The 25,344-nt window shown below is 42.7% G+C and overlaps 1 protein-coding gene across 1 annotated transcript; it reads left to right on the forward strand.

Annotated features, from left to right (window-relative positions):
- Positions 1 to 3,218: 3,218 nt before the first annotated feature.
- On the forward strand, positions 3,219 to 24,966 carry tgm1l1 (transglutaminase 1 like 1). The gene is made up of 14 exons (XM_030074262.1): positions 3,219 to 3,269; positions 9,196 to 9,500; positions 10,379 to 10,570; positions 14,074 to 14,325; positions 16,367 to 16,485; positions 17,378 to 17,485; positions 18,468 to 18,645; positions 19,119 to 19,257; positions 19,846 to 20,038; positions 20,780 to 20,933; positions 21,247 to 21,531; positions 22,115 to 22,275; positions 23,348 to 23,484; positions 23,577 to 24,966. Exons 2-14 carry the CDS (start codon positions 9,197 to 9,199, stop codon positions 23,716 to 23,718), a joined length of 2,364 nt encoding a protein of 787 aa, XP_029930122.1. The 5' UTR covers positions 3,219 to 3,269; position 9,196; the 3' UTR covers positions 23,719 to 24,966.
- Positions 24,967 to 25,344: the final 378 nt, after the last annotated feature.

Raw genomic sequence — 25,344 nt, forward strand, 5'->3', positions numbered from 1 at the left:
GACATTCCCTGTTGCAGAGATGATAAACTGTATTTCTCTGAGGGGGGAGAGAGGCGCCCTCTGAATGACAGCATATAAATCTTTTATTATGGTTTTAATTTGTTGCTTGATCTTCAGCGAGAAATCACGTAGAGCAAGGATTCTTTTCTCCTCATGGCCCTCGATTATTTCCCTTAACCAGGAAGTTTAATTTGGCCGACCGGCGGCTGTTTGGTTTCCCATGTGCAGTGTGAGACCCAGGTCCAAATCCCATCTGTTATACTCAGATACTCAGTGAACCCGAGTCACCTTTATGTTTCCTCTCACGCCCACCGCTCTGCAGAGAGGCTGCTGATTCTGTGTGTGTGTGTCATTTATCACCGCGGTGTCAAGCCAGCAGGATCAACAATAAGGCTTCCATTCTGAAGAGGCGTGCACTTTTCCAGATACAAAAAAAAAAAAAAAAAAAAAAAAAAAAAGACAACCATCGAATGCAAGGCTTTCAGAGCAACTCTATGCAACAATGCTAAAATAAAAAACATATTCAGGGAGGATACGTTCCATAAGAATATGCTGTTTTCATTATGAGGAGACTTGCTTGAGCTCAATTTGCTTCTCCGATAAAACAAAATTGAGATCATTTTCAATACCTGGATGTCCTTGTGACGACGATTTTCAGATTACAGCTTAAACTGATATTCAATAAAAACAACTGTCTTAATGCCAATTCAATTGGTTTCAAAGGTGTCCTTGTTGCTTAGTTTTTTTCTTTTGCCTTTTCTAAACTACAAGCTGCTCCATCAAGTCTCCTGTTACCTCCCCTTATTTTTCCTATTAATGTTGTGACAAAGCTATTTATCACTGGCAGACTGACCAAGTGTACGTGTAGATATGTTGCAATGGCTTTAGCTTTCCCACAGCCGGCCAACATCACTGCTGAGCAGGCCTGGATGGTGATATGACATCATGATGGTCCTGTGCCAAACCGTGGGATTGCCAGCGTTCACTTTGACTTTTCCCACTGGGAAACCTGGCCTGAGACAGATACCCCAGGAGCAGATTTCATAAGTAGCATCATCAGGGATTTCACAACACAGCTGGGTAGACGCTTTGGACTGGCATCAACAAAACGGCAAAAGCAAATGAAAACCAGCACGCTTTCTTGAAAGACTCGACATGCTTGCTCTCCAAATGTTTGACTCCGTTCCCTCTTTGATTTTAATTCCAGCGCGATTTGTCGTTTTGGGCCTGTGATCAGAGGCGATATGGTTTACAGGATGTGACTCTGAAGGTTTTTTGTTGGATTAGATAGCTTGTTCAAATGCAGAGGGGATCTTTCCCTTTGACACTTTCTTGGAAACCGGTTGGAGAAAAGTACAGGAAGAAGTGAAAGCGAACGAGGGGAAGTTAGATGTCCTGGAATGTATCAGAGAGTGAAAGCAACAACACTGGCTTTGGCAGATTTCTTACAGAGGACGTTCTGCGATCCATACTTTACAGCCAGCAGTATTGGTTTACTGTGCTGTGTGTGTGTTTGTGTGTGTGTGTCTAGTTACTGAACTACTAAAAGCAGCTGGCATGGTGCCTAAGCTATCCCCTGTGCCTGTGTTTTTGAGTGTGTGTGTGTTTGTGTGTTTATACTGGCCTACATTTCATCCTCAGTGGTAATAATGAAAGTGACTGTATCTGTATAGCACTTCTGGAAAAGGCGAGGAGGAGAAAAGAGAGGGAGACAAATAATCTGCTTTAATAAAGGCACAACTTGTTGTGTCAGTCCTCCTGACTCCACTGGCTCTTAACTTCTAACATCAGGTTAATACAGCAGATGAGACTGCAGTATTATTCAAGGCCTTTCTTGCTGTGCCTCAACTCACTGGCAGCAAGCAGCAGGCCCACCTGAGGTGACCCCCTTCAGTCTCCCCTCTGCACTACAGAGCTTATCCATACTGTTGAGTCTGAATGGAAATCCACATAGCAGGTAGCATCAAACTCATTTCCATAATTTGATAAATACTACTACTACTAATTCTGCTGCTACTACTACTACTACTAAGCATTTTCATGATAAAATATAAGAAAAATATGTAATATTAGGGATTAAATTAATAACAACAACAATAACACCAATAATAGTAATAATACTTTTATGACTATGACTAATACTGATAATGTTAATTGAGAAAATGGAGTCCTTTAAAGGCAGACTATGCAGTTTCGAATAGGAGGTCACCCCACCTTGGTATGATGTGGTAAAGAATCATGAACGCCACACATTTCTTAAAAGAATAAAACTTAGAAAAGCCTAATATAAGAGCATTTCAGTCCATCAGTCCAGTTTATGTTTTTTAGTGTGCATTCAACATCAAACCATTAGATTCACGCCGGTCATTTAGTTCAGTTCAGTTCAGTTATTATTCTTGGCATGAGCCTGAGGAGTTTTATCCTTCCTCAGCCTCATCCTTAACATTAGTAAACAAATGTGCCCTCCCATCTCAAACTGCATAGTCTGCCTCGAGAAAAATCACTTTGAAGAAATAATTCAGCAATGCTTCTTGAGATTACAACTGACTTACAGTGTTTGCCTTATGATGATCAATGACTGCAGGATCAAATACACACACACCCCTTTTTTTCCCCCCCTGCAAGTTGCAACACTGCTTGATGCTTCAGAGCTGGGTTGAGTCCTTCCACACTGCTTTTTCACACTTTTATGATGATGACTACTCAGCAGTAAAATATAATGATCAAGACCTTTTTTTTTTTTTTTTTTTAAATTGCCCATATCTGTCTTGCTGCCTGCCCTTCACTGTTGTTGCTCCCACTCCCTTCCTGTAGTGGAAAGCTCTGTGGAACATTGCATAACAATCTCTCTCTCTCTCTCTCTCTCTCTCTCTCTCTCTCTCTCTCTCTCTCTCTCTCTCTCTCTCTCTCTCTCCCTCTCTCTCTCTCTCTGCCCCCCCTTTTCTCTCAGAGTGTGTGCTTCTTATCATGTGCCCTACAGTAAATGACATACGTGCGCCCCCGGCTGTATGAAGTCATGCTCAGCCTTTTACGCGCCGCGCCCCAAACTCGCCTCACGGGCTCTGGGTGGGAGTGGGCAGCCCGAAGCCGCACTTGGTGGGCTGGGCGAGATGGGGAGGGGTGTGTCATCTTAACAACCTGGCCTGGGCTGTATATATTCCCTTTCCAAGAGTCGAGCGTGCAAATCTATAATAGTTTCCAAAAGTTTCCGAGGAGAGCTGGCCGACTGACAGACCGACTGACAACCAAGACCAACCCACGCACACAAAGTAAGTTTTTTTGCTATTTAGAGCGAATCGACTTTGTATTTGAACTTTGTTATAACACTTGAGGAACTTTTAATCGCCCCTGTCCTTCACCAAAGGCAAGTCTTATTCTCACATAGCGGTAAACCCGCGGCAGGGTGCGGCGGGGTGGTGGTGGGGGGTGTGACTTCTGTTTTTGGCGAGGGAGAAGGAAAGTGTTTCTGATACAAATGGAAGAGAGGAAGTTGATTACAAAAAGAGGTCATTTTTCTTGCTTTGTGTGTGTGTGTGTGGGTGTGTGTGTGTGTGTGTGTGTGTGTGTGTGTGTGTGTGTGTGTGTGTGTAAGAGAAGAGAGAGAGACTTCGGCACATGTGCAGCACAGAGATTAACACTGTCATTTGACATCCCTTGAAAGGAAAATACTCTGCATTGCAGGCTTAACGAAAACATTTAGATAATAATAATGGTGATAATGATAAGAGGCCATTGAGAAGCTCTGTTGTTGTTATGTTTTTTTTGTTTTGTTTTGTTTTTCTTGCTCCTTTCATCAGGTATCTGCTCGTCATTTTTATCTTAATTGTTTTTCACATGCTCTTCCAGTTTTGACTGGTGTTTATTCCTCCATCCTGCTGAACCTCAGCCAACTGCAGAAAGTTGGAATGAATCAACAAAATCCAATCAATCAGTTAAGCGGGGTGGGTTTCAAAGTGCGGCTAGGGGATACCCAAGAGGCTAGGGGCTTTCAGGGGGTTCTTGGAATAGTTTAATTTCACTAGAATTTAATTTGCTAGAAATGTATTTGATGCAAAAACAAAACAACACATAACAAACATGGGACCATCTCACCAATTTGAAATACATCTAAAGAATTCATACTTAACACAATCCAAAATATGTTTTCATATCAGTTACTTCAAATGGGGTGTGCTGCTTATTAAAAGTCAACCTGGGGTGCTGGAAACTGAAAAAAGTTGAAAACCACTGAAATAACCTGATTTGCATTTGCATTTGCCGCTGAAGAGGTGGGGGGCTCTGGACATATTTGCTTTGAACTATTTTCCATCTCAATAGACAAAAAGAAATTAAATGTGCTGTTTTCATTCTTTCATCCCTTATGGTTGATGGTCATCCATGTGTTGCCGCATCCCCCTGCACTCTGAGATAGATAGATAGATAGATAGATAGATAGATAGATAGATTTACCTTTACTGACACCCCAAAGGGCAAATTCAAGAGAGAGACTTGAAGGGAGCTGCTGCCATATTGCAAAACATAGTATATCAAAAGGCTTCATGCCATCTGTTGCAGTTGTTTTCTATAGGGTTGCACTGTAAACACATGTGGCATCAATTGCAGTGAGTTTTAATGTTTTTCCTTTACAAGAGACCAGCGTCATCAGGCAGACAGGGCGTCAAGTCTGGTTGTTTAAAGTGGGTGTTGTTGTTGGGGAGTTGTGGCTTGAATTTGCAGTGCTTATCACAGGGTCCAGTAGGCATACCAACCGTGTCGGCATGCCAACACAAACGGACTGGTCAGCGTGCTCAACAGGCACAAGGAGGGGGGCAAAGCACAATGGAAGAAGTGATACATGGGATAGTGATAGGCAGGGGAGGGATGGCTGAGGAAGAGCGCGGCTCCGCTTCATTTCGAGCTTTGCTGGTAGCCTCCCTGTGTAAGGAGTACATTTAAATGTGCATAAAATCATGACTTAAAAGTATGGTTAACCCAGTTAAAAAATGTGATTTTCTTATTTTTAATATTATTCTTCAATTCTATCTTCATCATCCACCAACATTCGAAAGTTCCTAAAAGTCTGCTGTAATAAAATGGTGTTTTAGAGGCTATATTTTCTACAGTAATCCATTCCAGCATGGCCGGGTGGGCTTTAGTTCCTCTTGTAGGGTGACAATATTATCTGGACATTGGTAAGAACAACCTACCATCCAGCAGAGTGAAAATATCCCACTTGTTGGAACTGAAGTCGCTGCATTAAGACCTAGTGCTGCAACAATTTGTTGAACTTATTTTATAAAAACTTCCACTTGGGAGGCTTGGTAGAGCTGATGTAGGAAGTCATGAGTGGAGAGCATCACAAGCTGAAGGTAAAAATGGTGGATTTATATCCAGGAACAGTGCAAATTTACCTGCTGTGCTAACAAGCAAACAGTTAGGCTTCTGCTGTACCATTCAATGTGCCTAGTAGAGGATAACAGGTGCAGCTTAAAGCTGTAAATCAACCGGTGGTAGAGGAATAAAAACTAAGGTCATGTACTGATTGGATCGCTCCACTCATACATGTGAACCTAACTACTAAAATCCAGCAAAACTGATCATTTGACTCAGGAGAGATCAGTCGACAAGTTACAGTATGTTATCCTTTTTAATGATCCCCATGTGGAAAGTCATGTTATGTATTAGCAGTGTGCCACGCCCAGGGACCAACTTAAGCTCTGACACGCCTTGGGTCAAGGGACAAGAGTGTTAACCTTACATGCATGTTTTCAATGGTGGGGGACACCAGAGAATCCATGCAACACAGAGAGAACATGCAACCTCCACACAGAAAGATTTGAACCCAGGACCTTCTTTTTATGAGGTGACGGTGCTCACCACTGTCTCACAAGCCCCTTTTCACACAGAAAAGACTTCAGATTCTTGCAGTTTCATAAAGTTTTTTTTACACCCAAAAGTAATGATGAAAAAAAAAAAAAAACATTTCAATGACAACTTACACATTTCAGTTTACCGTCCCTGTAGCCATGTTAAGAATTATAAAGAATTATTTCCCCAAACGGCCCACCTGTTACCTAACTACATAAAGCAGGACTTACAGGTACATTTTATAGAACCACTCAAAGGATTACAGGCAATTATTGTTTATATGACTGTCTAATCAGCCAAATCTGAGGCCATTGTAATACACCTGATGAGTGATTTGGTGATAATTAACCTGTATAAAGCTTGTAAAGAACACACCTTACCTTATTCACCTGTTACATTTTAAACTAATCAGTATTTACATGAATACTGTATGTGTCCAACTACCTGATCCTGCATTCCAGCCGCCCAAAACATTTACACACGCATGGCTTCAAGACTGAGCAATGCATGGGTAGAAAATCAAAGGCAGCTTCATACTAACAGCCACATTTATGACTGCGTGAGCAGAACATGTCGAATCCTGCCGTGCCACTGACTGTGTTTCTTTCGTCATGCTGGCTCACCCAGGCAACACAGAGAACAGGTCAGAGAGAGTGAGCCACTGCTTTTTTGGGTGGAGATTGTGTCGTAATCCACGGTAACTTTGTCCATTGTGTTTGTCACTATGATGACTTTTTTTTAAACAGATATTTGGAGGATGTGGAAATACTTGAAGGGAGGGGACTGAAGGAATTTCATGAACTCATGAAATCATGAGGTTGAAAAAGTGTACACAGCCTAATCACACTCAGATTGAGGACACGCAGACAAACACACACACACACACACACACACACACACACACACACACACACACACACACACACACACACACACACACACACACAAAAACATTCTCTTCTTACCCATGAATCCCTCCCTTCCACCTCTTTCTCAGCTGTTCTCTACCCTTTGAACTGTGTCACATAACTTCACTGCAATATCAGTGTCGCTTTCCCAAAACCACCGTGGTCAGCCTATTTGATGTCACCGTCCTGGTGACAATATTTGACGCAGCTGTGCAATCAGCGGAAAAGCAGCAGCACCTTATCAGAGAAACGATGACATTTCTGTGAGGATTCCAGCAGTGTTTGTCTTTTATTCGGAGGTATTTGCTCAAACAGTGCTGTAGAGAATGAATGGTTTTTATTGTATTTTTTTTTTTTTTTTTTTTAGAGGAATTAGATGTGAGCACTCCCATAGCTGTAGAGGGGCAATAATTTTACGGAGCATATTAATTCATCTTACCAACAGAATTGGCTGTAACAAACATAAATGTCCCGTCGATAAGATTTTTTAGCACTACAGTGTCTCAAAGTGTGTGTGGTATCGTGCACTCTTCACCTGTCCTTTTGCAATCAAAAGACATTGAATCCAAAAGTTTTGTTTGCTAATCCAAAAGTTTAGCTCACAATTTCAAAAGTTTACTTTCTGTTGAGCTGAATCTGGTGGGCGGGACGTGCACTGAAAGATGTAAAACATGTCTTTATTGATCAGTATCAATCGGAGTGACAGCTTGGCAACATCTATAATTGCAATGTAATAGTGTAGAATACCATTCTCACTCCAATCAAAACCAATAGAGATGTTTTTTTTTTTTTCATTGCAGACCTATTCTGTTTGATTGAATTATAATGAAACAAAAAACACTCCACAGTCCCCAGACTTCACCCTCCAGCCCTTCTGCTTTACTTTGCACATCAGAATGATTAAGTCAAACACTACAGACGTACTGAACACAAGATCTTTTGGATGCATACACTTGAGCATCTTGTTTGTGAAAATAATCAGTCCAAAAAACCCCACACATCTCATACGAGTGTTTGTGTATTTAGCAGCGCTACGTTTCTCCTAACTACGTGCATTACTTCAGCTCATTACAGTTTGTTGATGTTTTACAAGACCCAACAAAACTCCATTGGGACTTTTATGTTTGGGTTATATAAATTTATTTTTGCAGGCTGCATGTGGCTTTTATGTTCAGCTGGTGAGTTGGTGTGGGTGGTGAGAACCAGGGAAAGAAGGGGATCAGGAGAGCACTCTTTACTTTCTCATGTTTGACTTTTGCCGTGACATTTGACCTCGAGTCCACGCTTATGTTTTGCATTAAGTGGACAAGCTGAGGATGGGCAAGGCAGGCTGGAGTTCTGGCTCATGTTTGACATGAAAAATGATCTAACTCTTTTGTGATTATCAGTGCAGAGGATGAGGCGGGATTGTGTCGGCATGATAGTAAATCTGCTTGTAATGCAAAGCGACATGCCATGCAAGTGTGTGCATGCACAAAGCTATACAGTCGATATTACCGCATTACTCCCCAACAGCTGGGGTGGGGTAGATGAGATCCAGCTGCTGTGAGGTATGTTGGGTTGCTCGAGCAGTTAAGTTTAAGGTACAAAAGGCTAAACACCCCAGAATGCTTTGGGAAAGGCAGACATGGGGAAAGTGCAAGTCTGGAATGTGGTAATTGTGGGAAGGAGTGGAAGAAACAGCGCGCTGGCAGGTTGCATGATGGCGAGCGGAGAGGAAGTGAGGAGAAGAAGCAGCAGGGAGATATTTTGTAAACCAGATTTGACTTTACCTGCACACACATGACCCATTCCTCAAGTGCAAACGGTGATGCATTTGCATTTGTGCATTTGTGTCCACGCAGCTGGAGACTCGTTTGGTCTCTACTTCTCTGTTGTCTTGCCACGATGTGCATGTCTTCCTCTGATTCTGTCTGCTGTATCCACTATGTTTTTGAGCCGTTGGGTTCGTTACACAAACAAGTATTACTCCTTACAAAAGTAACTTTGGCTATTAATCCACAGGAGCAGTAATTTACAACAGTGCTCATTGTATTACTTTTTTTTGTTACACTCTTTTAATAGGTGATTTGCATCCTCAGACCTTAAAGGTGCACTATGCAAAACTGTCGGGGGCTGACAGAAGTGAGTGAAGTGACTTGCTCTGAAGTCACTTCTGAAATCTTAAGGGTCCTCACTTCAATCAACCTACAGCAGTTTCGCACAAAGCACCTTTAAAATATGAGATAGCTATACTGCCAGAGGGCATGATGACAAAAGTAATAATTTCCTATTTTGACTGGTGACTGCAATATCATTGTTGCCGTTGTTAAATTGCTCCTGTGGTACTGCGAAAAGCAACACATTTCCACATCAATGCTGTCTACCCACCCATGCAATAACTCCTCCATCCATCTTTCTATGTACCCATCCTCCACTGATTTATCTATTTGTCTCCTAGAATGCCAGGTGAGCGGCTGACAGTGAGAGACGAGGCGGATGTGGGGCGTTTCCCCGGCGCCGCCCCGCCCACCCGGGTGGAGTTGACTATTCACAAGGAGGGGGAGAAGAAGCAGGAGGAGGGAGGCTGTCGGCGCTGGTTCAGGAAGATATGCCCGTGCTGCTGTAAGCGCCAGAACAGCGCCTCCTATGATGTTACAGATAAGGTGGAGATAGTGAAACCCCCGGCCCCGGCCCCAGCCCCGGCCCCAGCTCCAGAGCCGCCCAAGCCAAAGCCTCAGATTGGAGACAACAATGAAATGGAAGGTAATATTGTGAACTTAAAAGATCCACTGTGGTATGGACTTTAGATATTGTTCATATGCAGTGGGCGGCTTGTTTTGCAAAACACTGGCGAGGTCTAGTATCAAAAGTCCCTTCCCCTGGGCATTTAGGACTAAGCTTAGTACATGGCATGAGAATCAAAACATTATATATATATCACGATCATTTCCTCAAAACATAAATTAAATTTAGGGTTCTCATGCATGAGAATAACAAATGTCATGCAAACTTAACCACATCTGCATCATGCATTAAATAATGCTGCCAGATTGAAACATACCAACACTAATGATAATAGGGCTGGGCAACCAGTCAGTGTTATCATTTATAGTCTGTCAGTAGAATCATATATTGTGATGATATAGTGACTTCTGGAGTATCATGGCACCCAGTTCAACTGTATAAACTGATGATAACATGCACATTTCTATTTAAAAATGACACAATTAGGCATTGCAACATTTTTAAGGAATAGCATTTCAAAATTTTAAACCTCACGTCACCGTTTGGTCCAGTGGGATGAAGATGAGTTTGATTGTTCAATGTGATGTTGCAGGCATGAATTATGATATTGATATTGTGAAAGAAAGAATTCTCCTGAGTATTGTGACATTGTTTTCAACTATATATCACCCAGGCCTAAATAATGATATGCTTGATTTATTGAGCAACAAAGCGCTGCACCAAATACACAGAACAGTTTTTGTGCTTCTCCTGCATTCTGAAATAGAAATAGACTCTTATATAGTATGTTGCATTATAAATCCTAATATCTGATCCTGTGGTAATTTCCGACCACCGAGTCTGCTCAGCTTTATACACTAACATTTCCTACTATCCTCGCTCTCTCTCTCTCTCAGAAATGGCGCTGGTGGTGCGTTCGGCTGACATGCTGAGTTCCAAGACGGGTCAGAACAGACAGGAGCACCACACCGACCTGTTTGACGGGGACGAGCTGATCATCCGTCGAGGACAGACCTTCCAGATAGAGCTGGAACTCAACAGGCCCTTCAGCGCCGACACCGACAAACTGCACCTCGACCTCAAGACGGGTAAGTTAGGTGTTGGTGTTGCCAGTGGTGTTGTGTGTGTATGTGTGTGTAACAGAGAAGCAAAAAATGTGAAAGTAAAAAAAAAAAGAAAGAAAAGATAGTACAAAGAAAGAGAAAGACAGAAAGAGAAAAACGTCAGAGAAAGAGAGCAGCAGAGACAAAACCACTATCAGTCAGAGAGGAAAGAAGAAGTAAAAAAAGGACAGGAAGGGAAGAGTTGGGGCTTCACTCAGTAATTTGTGTTATCTGACCTCTGGATTACAGCACACAGGGTAGCTCTGTCTTGACATGCCATCCAGCTGTTACCCCTTGATACAGGAAGACGTGGCAGCTGTGGGGCACATGTGGCTTAGTGGAAGTCTTAACGTGGCTACAGTAGCAAATGCACAGAGGCAAATGCACTTGCACAGAGATGCACACAAACACAATCACATGCCCATGTTAACTCAGTGTCACTTCCTATAAGCCAAGTTCAAGTCAGTTCAGTAACCATTATTGCCCCAAATGGGGAACTTGTCTTGTAGTCAGGAGCACATTAAGAAAACATTAAGGACGATCTCATAGTTACAAAACATAGAAATACAAAACAACAACATGACCAATATGATATGATATGATATATATATATATATATATATATATATATATGCTTATACAAAAGGTTAAATTAATCTTAATAGCGAGCCAAAAAGGTTGCCAAAGACCTAAACTTCATTTAGCCTTTTGTGTAAAAATTGCAAACTCATGGGACATTTATCAAATTAAATACATTTTATAATGGGAGCCACCAGATGGGCCTAGTGGGAAATGGGCTTGGTTTTGCTTTACAACACAAAAAGTGGTTGCTTAATAGCACAAAATAGGGACTGTTTTCATTATGCAAGCAATATTCAATGTTATTACAGTTCCACCATTGCAACTGGTAAAGTAAACTGTAGTAGTAGTAGTAAAGTAAAGTAGTAAAGTAGTAAAGTAGTAACATACTCTTTGGAAAAAAAAAAAAAAACAGGGTTTATGGGAAATGTGGTCTTTATTTTGCGAAACACAGAATGCTATGTGCAGCACCTTTTAAATGTGTTCTGCATTTGATTACAACAAACAGTTCAGCCATTGCTATTTCATTTGGGTTTAGGATTTCATCCACCAAGCCATAGTGTTAATAGCTTCCAGACCTCGGGACACCAGATACCACTCTCTGGTATTTATAGGCTTCATAGTACAGCGTTCCGCTACACACAGGGGAATCACTGGCCAGCACTTCCACAGAGAGATGCTGTGTTTCGCTGAGATAAATGCTTTTGCTGTCACCTGCCGCTTAAACGGTTAAATGTGGAGAAAGGAGGAGAAAAGATTTGGCATGTAACTGTCTGAGCCGTCCAGACCCGACAGAATCTCTCATTATCTTTGTTTTCACATTCTTGGTGAAAAGGACTGAGGTGTTGCGAAAAACAACAACCAGCACACACCCACGGCATGTTCAGTGCATTCGTCCTATTGCTGCCAATGATAACAGGGCGGGGCAGTCATTCAGTGTTATTAATTATAGTGTGACAATTGAATCGTATATTACGATGATATGATTTTTGGAATATCATCAATCCCTCCTGAACTTGATCAATTCTTATATGGTCATGTCCTTCCTTCACCGGCTGCTTGTGGGTACTAGTTTTCCTCCCGTCTTTACCAGCCCCCCACATGAGTGTGTCATTTTTGAAAAATCAACATCAAATCAATCATCAAGATCAATTTGCTGCTGCTTCACATGAACAATATTAGTGAAAGTAAGAGATGTGTTGCAAAAATGATTTTTTTTACATGGATAGATTATCCACTGTGATTCAAGTTTCACAAGTCTGGCTATTTCTCATTTTTACTATCTCAGTGATCCGGCTGGGGCAGGTGGGTTGGACTGCACATGCGTCCCGCTCAATGTCCCGTTAAACGCCCATGAGGGAGTGAGTGAGTGACAAGAATTTTCCATGCACACTCCACAGCAGCAGTAAACAGCATTTTGACCATATAAACGCGAAGGGCATCACTGTCACTTTCTCACTTGTGTTCTGTTCAACCAGGAGGCCAAATAAAGATCCAGTCAATTTTCATTAACGGTGAAATCATTTCTCCAGAAAAGAGACAGCGTTTGCCATTGATTTCCTCTTCAGCAAGTATTCAGAGGAGGGAGAGGAAGGGTGGAGAGGTCTCGCTTCGGTCAGATAGAACAATGGCATCTTGATAAAGTCCATACTCCCTTCGGCAAATGGTTGCTAAAGCCCAGCAGGGTACCATTCACAAGGCAAATAGCTCAGAGCAAAGCATCCAGTAAGTCTTAATCCGGCCAGTGGATTAGAATGAACCTCCTTACTTCAGAGGAGCAGTTCACTCTCACAAAGTACTTTTTTTTTTTTTTTTTTTCTCACAGCCAAAAAACTTGTGAGAAGTTGTTAGTTTTTCCAAGAGTGTTAGCCCTTAGCAAAACAATAAGTCTTCCTGTAATGGGACATCCAGGCTAATTATCTTTCCATGCAATATTCACAAATGTGTTGACTTCGGGCTAAAACAAGAGTGGCTTCAGGCTAAAGTGTATCTGAAGTCTGCGAGGCTTTCACAGCACACGGCTTTGTTTAGTTAGAGAAACCATGCACAGCTGAGTGAAGGCTTGTGATTCATGTGGTTTACAGTTGGCTTCGGCTGCGCCATTCACAGTGGTAACACACTATGAATTACTGTGACGTGAATAATGGGCTTTACTCTGAAGCCTACCACAACTGCCGCGAAGTCATTCCACTGTCACTGCCTCTGTCTTATTTTACTTAATCAGAATTTTCAAGGACAGCAGAGAATCGGAGGGAAATGAGAAAAGTAAGAAGCACTTCATTTCAGTTGGCATTGAGCTGCACCCCGATTTTCACATATAGACGAAGGAAAATATATGTGTGCTTCACAGAAACCTCTGCATGCACAAACACAAAAATATACACACACACACACACACACAGGCACACACACACACACACTGTGGGCCGGCTCAGATCTCATCTACGATTTGTGTTGTGTTACTTCTCGATCACGCTGTAGACATCAATAGCTTTGCCCTCCAGTGGAGCTTTATTTGTTTCAGACGACAGACTCCAACAGTGGGATGGAGTAGATTTATTTTACTTTTGCTTTGTTTATGCATTCATTAACTTTCAAATCAATTCTTGTGGCACCGGGTACTTTGTTAGCTCCCTGTGATGTTATAGTGAATAAAACATTTCATCAGTGACTCAAAGTTGCACTAAGAAACAATGCTGCAAAGCTATAAGCAGTAAGCAGTAAGCACAGTAAATCAGCTTCATCTGATTAAATTTAAGCCGCGGGTTCCTTATGTGAAAACACATGGCAATTCATCACAGTCTTTTGTGCAAAAATAATGATTTACTATTTACCCTTTACCTTATTAGTGCACTAAGAAAAACCCACCGTGTGCATGTCGTAATTTAACCACAACTTGTGTGCTGCAGGTCCCTTGCCCGTGGTGTCCAAGGGGACCCACGTCATTATTCCACTGGTGGATCACCTGGAGGATGAGCGCTGGGAGGCCAAGATTGTGGAGCACAACGGCAACAAGATCAAGCTGTCCGTCAACTCACCGCCTAAAGCTGTGATCGGCCTCTACGGGCTCTCCGTGACGACTTCCTCCTCAAAGGGCGGGATAGCAACCACTCACGATTTGAACAAGAACATCGTCATGCTCTTCAACCCTTGGTGTGAAGGTGAGAGGTGGTAGATGGACAGGTGTGGACGGGAATGTGGAAAAGACGAGGAAGAATAGACTCAAGGGTGATGAGACGAGAAAGAGGGAATGAAAAGCATTAGATAACAGATATGTGAATTACAGATTTGGCTTAATATTAGGTTCTGCACAACTTATCTAAAAAAAAAAAAAGGCAAGCGTCCAATGCTTTCAATGTGTGAGCAAAGAATTTACCAGAGCATAGCTAAGCGAACAGGGTCATGATCTCAGATGGCAAACACAAGCACAGAAACGAACTTGAGCGCGTTCAGCCACTCAGTATCGGAGAGGAGTGCCAATGTAATGTTACACATGGGTGGGAAGGGCCGACTCACAATGTAAGAATGTGTTGCTATCCATCAAGTAGCCGCGGTGTGACTCTCCGTGCGGCTCTGGCAGTTGTGTAATTCGGCTGGCCGGGCCTCAAGACGTATGAAGCTACCAGGCTGAGCTATGTTTCTGATCAAAACACAGCGGCTCCTTGTGTAAGATGAGGCGAATGCTCATTGTCTATTCTGCAAAGCATTTCTCTGTTTGCTGAGCGCAGCAAATTATTCGAACAGGATATTGATTCCAAAAGAAAATGTTTTTTTTTTTTTTGCAACATAGCAAAATAAGGAGCTGCAGACCTGGACTTGATAAAAGAGCAGCCTGTCTTTGATTACGGGGTAGCTGCTTTTGGCAGCACGCCCAATCTACTTTTCCCTCTCTCAATCTCTCCTTCCCTCGCCCAATCTCCTCTTCCCTCTCATAATAATCAAAATCCCACAATTACTGTATAAACCGCCGTGGGGCTAGCGCTGAGTAATCCTGCAGCTGGTGGCAATCTTTTTTACTCTCTCTGCCTGTTTTACTGCCTCTATCTGTATTCCCTGCCTTTGTGTCTGTCCCACCCAGTCTTTTCCCTGCTTGCTCTTTTTTTCTGAACACTCTCCCTGTTGACCTGACCCTCATTCCATCAGCCCATCCTTCCCTGGCCTGCTCTCCCTCTGCCTCTCTGTCTCTTTGCACGCATCTTGCTCTCTCTTTCTCTCTCTTCCTGCGTTCCTGAGATATTCAGTACAGGCTGAACACCATAATAATCACAGCTGCCAGATCCTGTCAGCGCTCTAAGCATCTGTACCTCCCTCCGCTCTCTCCTGTAAACCGTCAAGACACTCTTCCCCCTGGTGTGTTTCTCCCCCTGCCTCTCCTGCCTCCCTCCCAAACACAACTTCCCTTCTATACTTCCCTAAGTCTTCCTTTGTGACCGCCTCAGACCCCTTCCTTCCTCCTGCTCTCTCCTGCTGCACATCTGGCCAATCGCGATCTTTAAACCGACGTCTTTTTCTATCCGTCAGTCACCGGCAAACACGACTGCATATCAACAACGAGAAACCGAAGAAATGGAGCGAGAATGCAGACAGAGAGAGAGGCTAAAGTCAGGGTTGTACGCCCATGCTGCAGCGCTGATGTCACTTAACAAAGACCATTTCCCCTAAAATGAATGCAGGGGCCCCTCTGCGAGGTCCACATAGCCATTGTGTTTCTTAACCATTTCCTGGCCTCAGGGACTCTTTTGCATATTTTGTGAAAAGAAATCACATTCATAGCTGGTTAGTCAATAAATGTTCCCAGCTGTGGATTTATAGGCCGCTTTCACAGACAGGGGTTAAGCCAAGATATTGACTCATTTGTTTCTCTTCAGTGGGAACCTCATTAGAGTTCATATCAGTGAATTAGAACCGATTGGCTCTACAGAAACAGATCAGTGTATATCCTACTAGACAGTTTTATAGTATTTTACAGTATTTTTTTATAGTATAGTATAATAACAATGTGTTGATGTTATAGCTTTCCAGAGGACACAGGTTTTGTCTTTTCAACAGCATGTTCATTTATGATAAACAGGAGTAGTCTTGAGTTCATATCAGTGAAACAGACTCTCCTACCCTTCAGAAAAGCCGTATTGTATTCAATGTCACATGAAATATTGTACTGTTAATACACACATAAACAAGAAATACGCTTTATCTTCACAGAGGACACAGTGTTCTTGGATGATGAGGAGGAGAGGAAGGAGTACGTGCTCAACGATATTGGGAGAATCTACTACGGCACAGAGAACCAAATTGGGGCTCGCACATGGAACTTTGGACAGGTACGCAGGACAAAATGTGAAATGCTTTTCTGAAGGAATTCATGTGCCTAATCGATCAATGCCTATGAGATTAAAGGCATCGATCAAATGAAATTTCAGTCATCGTCTGCTCAATCCCTTCTTGGTCAAAACTCCATCAGAGTTGGTGAGCCAGGTGGCCCCAAAAGTTTGATCTCAGCCTTTAGTTTAACTGCTGAAGTTAATGGGGCCATCTGTTTGCAGCTCCAGAAAGCAGCACACTTCTCAGCTTGTGTAGAGATTGTGCCAGATGGTTGCACTGTGGGTCTACAAGTCCAACATTTACCTCATTATCACCTACATTTTCCTCACTGACTTCTCTAGCCCTGATCACACATTTCAATAAGTCTTGTGCCAGGCTGATTGGACACACACACACACACACACACATATATATATGTAGGTATGTATGTATGTAGCTTAGTTGGTCCTCTTGCTTTCTGCTGTAAAGTACATGCTGCTGTTTTTCCTCCTTCATTGAGGATCATGGATGAATTCATTGCTTCCTCTTCAGTCTAAGGTTTTCTCTTTTGGTTTGCTAAAGAGGTTAAACATATCTGTCACTGCAAGCAACTGTGAAACTCCTCTTCCTCCTTTGTGCACCAGTGTAAATCAGCTATGTGGTACACAGTGTAAAACGCAGTGTAGAGGCTGGTAAAGGGCTGCCAATCTTCTCGCTGTTGATCTTGTGTGTTCATGATAATGCGTGATGATTTATAGCTGCAGGTGACAACTTCAAAATAATTCAAACTATTCAAAATAACTTTTACACCCCAAAATATAACCAGAATTCCCACTGTATCAATTATATTCCCTAGCAAATCAGTCAAATTAAAAATCTGCCAATCATTAATCCGTGTTTCTGTTGCTTTAGTTCCAAGAGGGGATTTTGGAGGCGAGTTTGTTTGTCCTGGAGAAGAGTGAGATACCTCCCTCTGGGAGAGGTGACCCTGTCAACGTGGTCAGGGTTATATCTGCCATGGTGAGTGTATTCTGAAATGTTTTGTATTGTTATACATGTGCATGCTCCTGGTAATCCAGATGTGGTATATGTGAGGACTGGGATGCTTGGATTGGACCCAGTTGCACTACTCTGAGACAGGCAGTATAATAACAAGTCCTTTATTCCAAAAAGAGTTAATTCACAGGAGGCTGTCAGAATCTAGGCAGACAAATCCAGAGGGCTAGGCAAAAGGCAGCGTCCAAAAACCAGAAGTAGTAACAAAAAAACAGGGTTTAACACGAGGAAAGAATGCTGGAGCGTGAAGGCACAGAGAGCAGGGAGCACACAGACTAAATACACAAGGAGAGGGAAGACAACAAGGCACAGGTGTAACACATTAGGGCGGGGCAGGCAATCACACAGGAGGGAAACTGGACAGGAAGTGATCAGAAACGAGAGGAGAGTTAGACAATAAAACAGGAAGTGCTGCAAAATAAACATGGAACCAAGAAAACATAACTTAAGGTGCTGGACGAGACATGACAGTGTACATCACAGTATTTAGAAACACTAACACTTGCTCATGGATGTAGTGAAAATGAAACCTAAATCTGCACTTAGTTTACTCAAAATTTTTATTTGCGTTAGAGTTTATACACTTTTTGTAGTGATATAAATATCACTCAATCATAGAATATAATACACACATACAAAGTAGTAACAATTAGTAGTACTAAGCTGTAGCAAGCAGTTGAGCATATTATGAACATGGGGGCTTTAAGGGGAAAAAAAACCCCATCAATTTCTAGCTTTAGAGTACATTTGTATTTACACTGGTGGTTGCTTGCCTTACAATTATCACTGACTACTGTTTGCCACTCAATCACTCTGTTTTCTCTCGTTTTGTTTTGAAAATGAACATTGTGACGCATGCAAGGCAACATCCTAGCAGTGCCCTCAGATACTATTTCAATTTGTCAGTCATGGAAATCAGCTGATCATGCCACTGTTCTCTTATCAGATAAATGCCCAAGATGACTTTGGGGTGCTGGTGGGGAACTGGTCAGGAAATTATTCTGACGGAGTCTCTCCTGCGGCCTGGAGTGGCAGCGTGGAGATCCTCAAGAAGTACCATGCCTCCGACGGGACGCCTGTGTCTTATGGACAGTGCTGGGTCTTTTCTGGGGTCACTACAACAGGTATGAGATGACAAGGAGCTTGTGTGTATCTGTGTTTCTATGCATGCACACAGGATATCCAAGGGTGTTCCTAGTGCTGATGTCCCCTTGGCTGCCAGTCTGCAAATTGCTGTGACTATCGGTCTTTTCTTTAGCTCTTCCTCCTCTGCCACTGAGGACTTTATTCATAGTGCCTGCAGGCATGGCCACTCACATGCTAGCTTGCTGACCTTACCACACAGCGCGGGCCCTTGATTGCATGCCATGCTCAAATCTACCCTAAATACCCCCTGTCGGCATTCCTGTCATACTTACTACTTTTGTCACACCGACAGAGACATGTGTTGCCTTCCGTCAGCCAAGATAATAAAGTTCTGGAGTCATTTTGCTTGGGTCTTAGCACCTGCAAACATAATTCAATTATAATACAATCATCCCTGCTTGTTAACCTCTCAACTCAGTTTAAATGACTCTGTCTTTGTCTTTCCCTCCAGTGCTCAGGTGTCTTGGCGTACCTGCGCGCAGTGTGACCAACTTCCAGTCTGCCCATGACACTGATATATCCCTCACGACAGATGTATACTTCGATGAGAATATGGAGCCGATCGACTACCTCAACACTGACTCTGTCTGGTAAGATTTTAGTGTTACCTTTTCAGGAGCAGCACACTGTGAGGAAAATTGGCAGCTGCTAAGAGTAAATCCATGCCAAGGAATGCACTGTATATTTAGATCTGCTCTGGAAGGCCTCCCTGCTAACTAGGCAACCCAGAGCGATTGTGTTTTTTTTTTTTTTTTCAATTATGTACTCCAACTCCTCTCACAATGTAGAGGCTAATCAACAGTGTCACCTTGCTTCAGTGTGGCAGTGTAAAGAGGATCTCTAGCTGCTGCATGGTAATACAATTTCAAATGGCCGGTTTTCCATTGTCTTGTGCCTTCTGGTTGATGCTTTCCCAAACAAAACAAAAGCAATAGTGCAGCAGACACTTGGATATTAGTGGGAAAATGGATGACCACATCTGCACAGAATGTTTCTGTTAATTTAAGATGCGTATCAGTCATTGACTGTCTTATTCCAAAGCTGAGTCTACTTATCGTGGAAAACTGTGATCCCCTTTTGGGCAACCTGATACATGGTCACGCATACTGAGAGAACAGTATGTGAAAACCATGTGAATAAAATAGTAATCAGCATTATGTGATCCCAACAACTCCTAGGAACTTCCATGTGTGGAACGACTGCTGGATGGCCCGACCGGACCTGCCCCCAGGTCACGGGGGCTGGCAGGCTCTTGACTCCACCCCGCAGGAGACCAGCCAGGGCACCTTCCGCTGTGGCCCTGCCTCTGTGAATGCCATCCGCTCCGGCCAGGTCTACCTCAAACACGACACACCGTTTGTCTTTGCTGAGGTGAGAAACTGCGAGATTTGCTCGGGCCGGGGTCTGATTGATTTCTCTATTCTCCCTCCATTCATTTGAACGACACTCGAGGGCGCGTCCAGCATCAGCATCTTGGCTCTTACAGTTATTGAAAAGTGAAATGGAGGTGCTCAAACTAAAACGCAGGTATTAAGGATTTATGCTGGTTGGATTTAAAGGGGTTTGAATAGATGCTTTTCGGAATTGGCTTGACTATATTAGGTGTGAAATGGAAATCCTTTCGAATAATTTATTGCTTCTCAGAGGAAATACTCTCTGCATCAGCATACGTTATTATCAAACTGCATGCTCATGTCCCCTGGTTCCCTCCTAGATCAAGAACAAATCTTCTGAGGCTTACTGTTATTTACAGAGCAATTACAGAGTGGAATTCCTTACCTGTCCAAAGGCACAAAATATATATTCAAAAAGCATCTATAATGGTATTTGCAGGGTTGGCGACTTGACTGGAGAAAAATCTAACATCTGCCCATAATATGTTTTAACTACTGGTGTGTACTCCCTGCTTAAAGCACATCAGTGTCAGATTATCTCTTGAGGTCCCTAAAGAGGTCTTGAAGTGTTTCTCAAAATGATCATGTTGTAATCTAAATGTCTATGAATATTAATTACATAATATTACCTTGTGATTTCAACTCTGCAAACTATTTTGCAGACCAAACAAAGACTAGACATTTGAGCTGATTGTGTGCACTGGTGCTGACCCATCAGGTGAACAGTGATAAGATCTACTGGCAGAGGAACCTGGATGGGACCTTCAGCCAGATCCACAGTGAGAAGAAGGCTGTCGGACACCACATCAGCACCAAGGCAGTGGGCTCTGATGAGCGGGCAGACATCACACACCTCTACAAGCACTCTGAAGGTATTGACACTCATAAGTAATTGCACTGTTTAGGGTGATTTTCCAGAACCAGAGGCAATTATTCTTCCTGCCTCCCTAGAGCCAATCTGAAAATGTAACAGCTTCACCGCTCAATAGATCCTTGAGTTGCATTTTGATTCCCTCTGACCTCAGCTGCACCATGTTCCTCCCCGTATTAAAAACATTTCTCACTGTTTGCTTTGGTTGGAGAGAGAGTGTGCCATATCTCTTGCATCAGCCCACAAAAAAAAAAAAAAATGAAATCCTGGAATTTCTGAAGGAATGAAGTGCCCTCCTTTCCCTTCTCTCTCAGGTTCGGAGGAGGAACGCATTGCCGTGGAGACAGCAAGTCGCTATGGCAGCAAGCCAGAGGTCTACTCCACCCCCATGGCGGAGGATGTGAGCGTGGAGGTGAACATGGAGGGTGAGGGGCCCAGGATGGGAGCTGATGCCCAGCTGACCATCACGGTGAAGAACCTGAGCTCACAGCCTCGCCGGACGACCCTGCACAGCCAGGTGGCGGTCATGTACTACACCGGCGTGCTGAAGGGCACTGTGAAGAAGGACCAAATGCCTGTGGAACTCCTGCCAAATGAAGGTTAGCTCTCTACTACACTCTAGAATGCATAGGCGAAAGAGACATGAACAATTCAATGGCAGGAAGCAACTTGAGGAAGCCTTGGTCTCACCCTGCTGTGAATGTAAACGTGCACCACTACATGAGTCTGGCCAAGAGTCATAGACCATAAAGTGGAGCGAAAGTCAAATTTAATGTTCCTCTGTTAGTGACATGAGTTGAGGTGCATCTGTTTTCCCTGTGGCTCCTTCACCACGGTGCTACAGGTAAATTCAGATCAGCCAGTGAAGGATGAGGCTCTTTGTCAGCGCTGCCAAGGTGTGCAAGACCGGAAAACATCATTTTTTAGAAGCTGTGTCTGTTCTTTATTGATCAGTATCTCATCAGAGGAAGTAAAAGCTGCCAAGTAAAACTTGCATTGTGCAGCTTCTTCATCCGTGAATCTCCACACCTTTTCTGTGAATTTTCACACGGCTTCCACCATCCGCAACATATATTCTCAAGGAACTACACCTTATTGCTACGGATGTGTCAGTGCTTCTTTCACTTCCTCAACCCGCCACTATACTATCATGTAATGCTTTTCCTGTACCTTCCCACACAGTGAAGACCATTGAGTGGGTGCTGCCCTACCAGCAATACCAAGACCAGCTGGTGGACCAGGCAGCCCTGATGCTGACCCTGTCTGGAAGGGTCAGTGAGACCCAGCAAGTCTTAGCCAACCAGACCACTTTCAGGCTCCGCACACCTGACCTCAACATCAAGGTACGTTTGGTATCAGCTTTAGAAAAAAGCTTAGCATTGTTACATCTGATTGCGAAAAGCTCAGGATAGGATGACCATATGTTCAAACCCCCAAACTAGGACACCTCAGTTTTGAATATGTAAGCATGTGCACATGTATGCACTTGCACAAAACACGTATGCATGCACAATAGGCATTTTCATCAGGACGGGGGACAATTAGTTCAGCATTAAGAACACCTACCAAGTGCACTTTTCAACATTATAGACCCTGGTAACATTAAATATGCCAGCATACACTCAGCATTTTTGATGTATAACATGTCTATGTTTGTTTAAAAATGTGGGAATGAAGACATCATTGTAAAGCAGGATGTTTCTGTGGGGACCTGCTCGAAAAATCTGTGCTGAGCATGATGTCCGAGGGTCATAGCTTCAAAAGTAGAGGTCAAATTGCTTCAACCCTGGCATCATTAGATTCAGCAAAAAGCATTTGTGGTATATAATATGTGCATGGTTAGTTCTAATTGCTCGGGACTCGGGACACCCAGCTTGAAAATGGGACAATCCAGGACAAACTGGGGTGTTAGGTTACCCTAGTTTAGGATTACAGTTGCTTCTACAATAGCACTCTGAAATGATTCCTTGTCAAAGAAAATGCTTTAGGTGACCTCTCCTGTCTTACTTCAGTGGAAATGCATTCATGTCAGCATTTCATTAAGGGAGATTTGCTCGGTCATAAATTGCCATACACATGCACACACACACACACACACACACACACACACACAAACACACCCCATGCAGCGATATAATTAGTAAGTATAATTTTAATGCTACTTACTATGTCAAATTACAAAAAACCCTAACCCTAATGTGTGAAGCAGATTAGACTCTCAGTGTCATCTAGCAACATGTATTGCACCCAAAGCACTCATTGGATTGGCTATTTGTGTCAGAAAACAGGAGATTAACATGTGAAATGCTAAAAGCAGGGCAAATATGGGAGTGTTGATAGGTATGGAAATAGCACTTAAACCTGTGAAATGCGTGATGATGTACAGTGGCTTGAACGACGCTCTGTTTCTGACAGCCTTTGGGAGAAGCTGTGGTTGGAAAGGAGATGGCTGCCAAGATCACCTTCACCAACCCGTTGCCACGGATGCTAAAGGGTGTGATCTTCAGAGTGGAGGGCCTGGGCCTGCAGAAGGGCCATGAAGTCATTGTCGGGTAAGACTTCACATCGCAGTGTTCAATCCACGTTTCCCATATTTCCTTCTCCACAGCGAGACTAATCTCTTATTCCTCCTTGTTCCTCTCAGTGATGTCAGCGGTCACTCCACGGTGACGTTGACAGAGCACTTCATCCCCACTCAGCCTGGACTCAGGAAGCTGGTGGCCTCTCTGGACTGCAAACAGCTCACACAGGTGCATGGAGTGGTTGACATCCTCGTCCAGGAATAATGAGAAGCAGCCAGCAAGATGGAGTCCTGTCGCCCTTCTGTCTGCCTGTCTCACGTCACTGTGCTCCTGAAATCAAAGAGTTAGCTCGTTAGCACCAAATGATGTGAAAAGTGAGATAACTTTCTTTATATTAACCTCCAAAACTCATGTATTTTGTACTTCAGCAAAATATAGATTTTTTGATATTTTACACTTTGAATAGGCAACACCAGTATTATTGTTAAACTTGAAACATTATCATATGTAAAGTTAAATACACTTGTGCCTTGCTCTGCGAGGGTATCCTATTAACTCAACTGTGGAAGACGAAGAATACAGTTGCATTTAATGCTAGCAAATCAAGTGCTTTAATTGAAAGTCATTAGTAGGCTACTGAAGTCCTTAAACTGTAAGAGGATGTCACTTATATATCACTATCTAACAACTGCACGGCCTGTCCAAATTTAGTCTTTTTTTAAGACACTGAACAAAGAATTTTGAGACGCATAAAGTCAGGTCCTAATTTTATGATACTGTATATATGTGTATTATTCACTATAACAATGTGTTTAGCATGCATGCATTGTGTGTGAAAAGTATTGTCAGACAACATGTGTGTCACGTGGCTAACATTAAGGCAGAGAAGGTCTGTGAAATCCATCGAAAGGGAATAATGCGAAAATTTACATTTAGTTTGATGTTTTGCAAAAGGCAGTTTCCTCTCTTGTTCAGCTTTACACGTCATGAATATTGTCCTATCGAGACCGATAAAAATGCAATTCTGTGACAGCGAATTGCATTACCTGTGAGAATGATGACAGAGCATGTTATGTTGCTTCCCTGTACTGATATTACACATCTAAAATTATGGGGGAAAAAAGTAAATCAAGAGTGTGACTCAAATGCTATCTCTATCACCTCAGGCGATGCAGTTTGTGGATGTCGTGAGATTCATTTTGAGGTCCAATAACTCAAATCAGCTGAAACAAATTACTGATTTTCTATCGTTCCTTTTGCAGGATACCAACCTAAACATCCTTTATGATGAAATGTACTTACAGGTTGCTTTGATTTGTGTGTGTATTTCCATGAGTGGTTTTATATATTAACACTGAAGTCAGTATTATGTTGCAGTGCACCCAGCGGATGTGCCTTCTCACCAAAGTCTTTTACTGTCACCGCTGTAAATTGCAGCCAACTGTACCAGAGACCACTGTGGCCTTGATGATCTTTACTTGTGCCTGGTTGTAGTCAGTTTTTTTTTTCTTACTCCAGCACTCAAATTAAAATGTGAAGGAAACTATTTTAATAACTTTTTTAATATCAAACTATTTATCTACCTGAATTGTTTTTTTTTTTTTCTATTGTGCTGTATTGCTAATAAAACAATGGATGATCCTTTCATGAGTTTCTTGCATTCTTACACTATGATATAAGCGAGAATTGCTGATCACAGAGGTGTGGTGAAACTTTGACTTTGTGTGCAAATAAGTGAGGACACAAGTCCTTGCCTGTAAGTTTTCCATCCATGCATATAATTTTTTTTTTTTTGAAGTTGACATTATATGTTCCATGAGAGATAAGCCATAATTAGTCACTCAGCTGTGTAATTTAAAGCAAGACAGTGCACAACATTATAATTCCATA

Source organism: Myripristis murdjan, chromosome 17 (genome assembly GCF_902150065.1).
Source record: "Myripristis murdjan chromosome 17, fMyrMur1.1, whole genome shotgun sequence".
Lineage (NCBI taxonomy): Eukaryota > Metazoa > Chordata > Actinopteri > Holocentriformes > Holocentridae > Myripristis > Myripristis murdjan.

Excerpts from the sequence above, each read along its gene's own strand:
- tgm1l1 (XM_030074262.1), top strand. The coding sequence starts at position 9,197 with ATGCCAGGTGAGCGGCTGACAGTGAGAGACGAGGCGGATGTGGGGCGT. Across the intron at positions 17,486-18,467 it reads TCAGGGTTATATCTGCCATG|ATAAATGCCCAAGATGACTT; the intron begins GTGAGTGTATTC and ends TTCTCTTATCAG. Across the intron at positions 23,485-23,576 it reads GGCCATGAAGTCATTGTCGG|TGATGTCAGCGGTCACTCCA; the intron begins GTAAGACTTCAC and ends TGTTCCTCTCAG.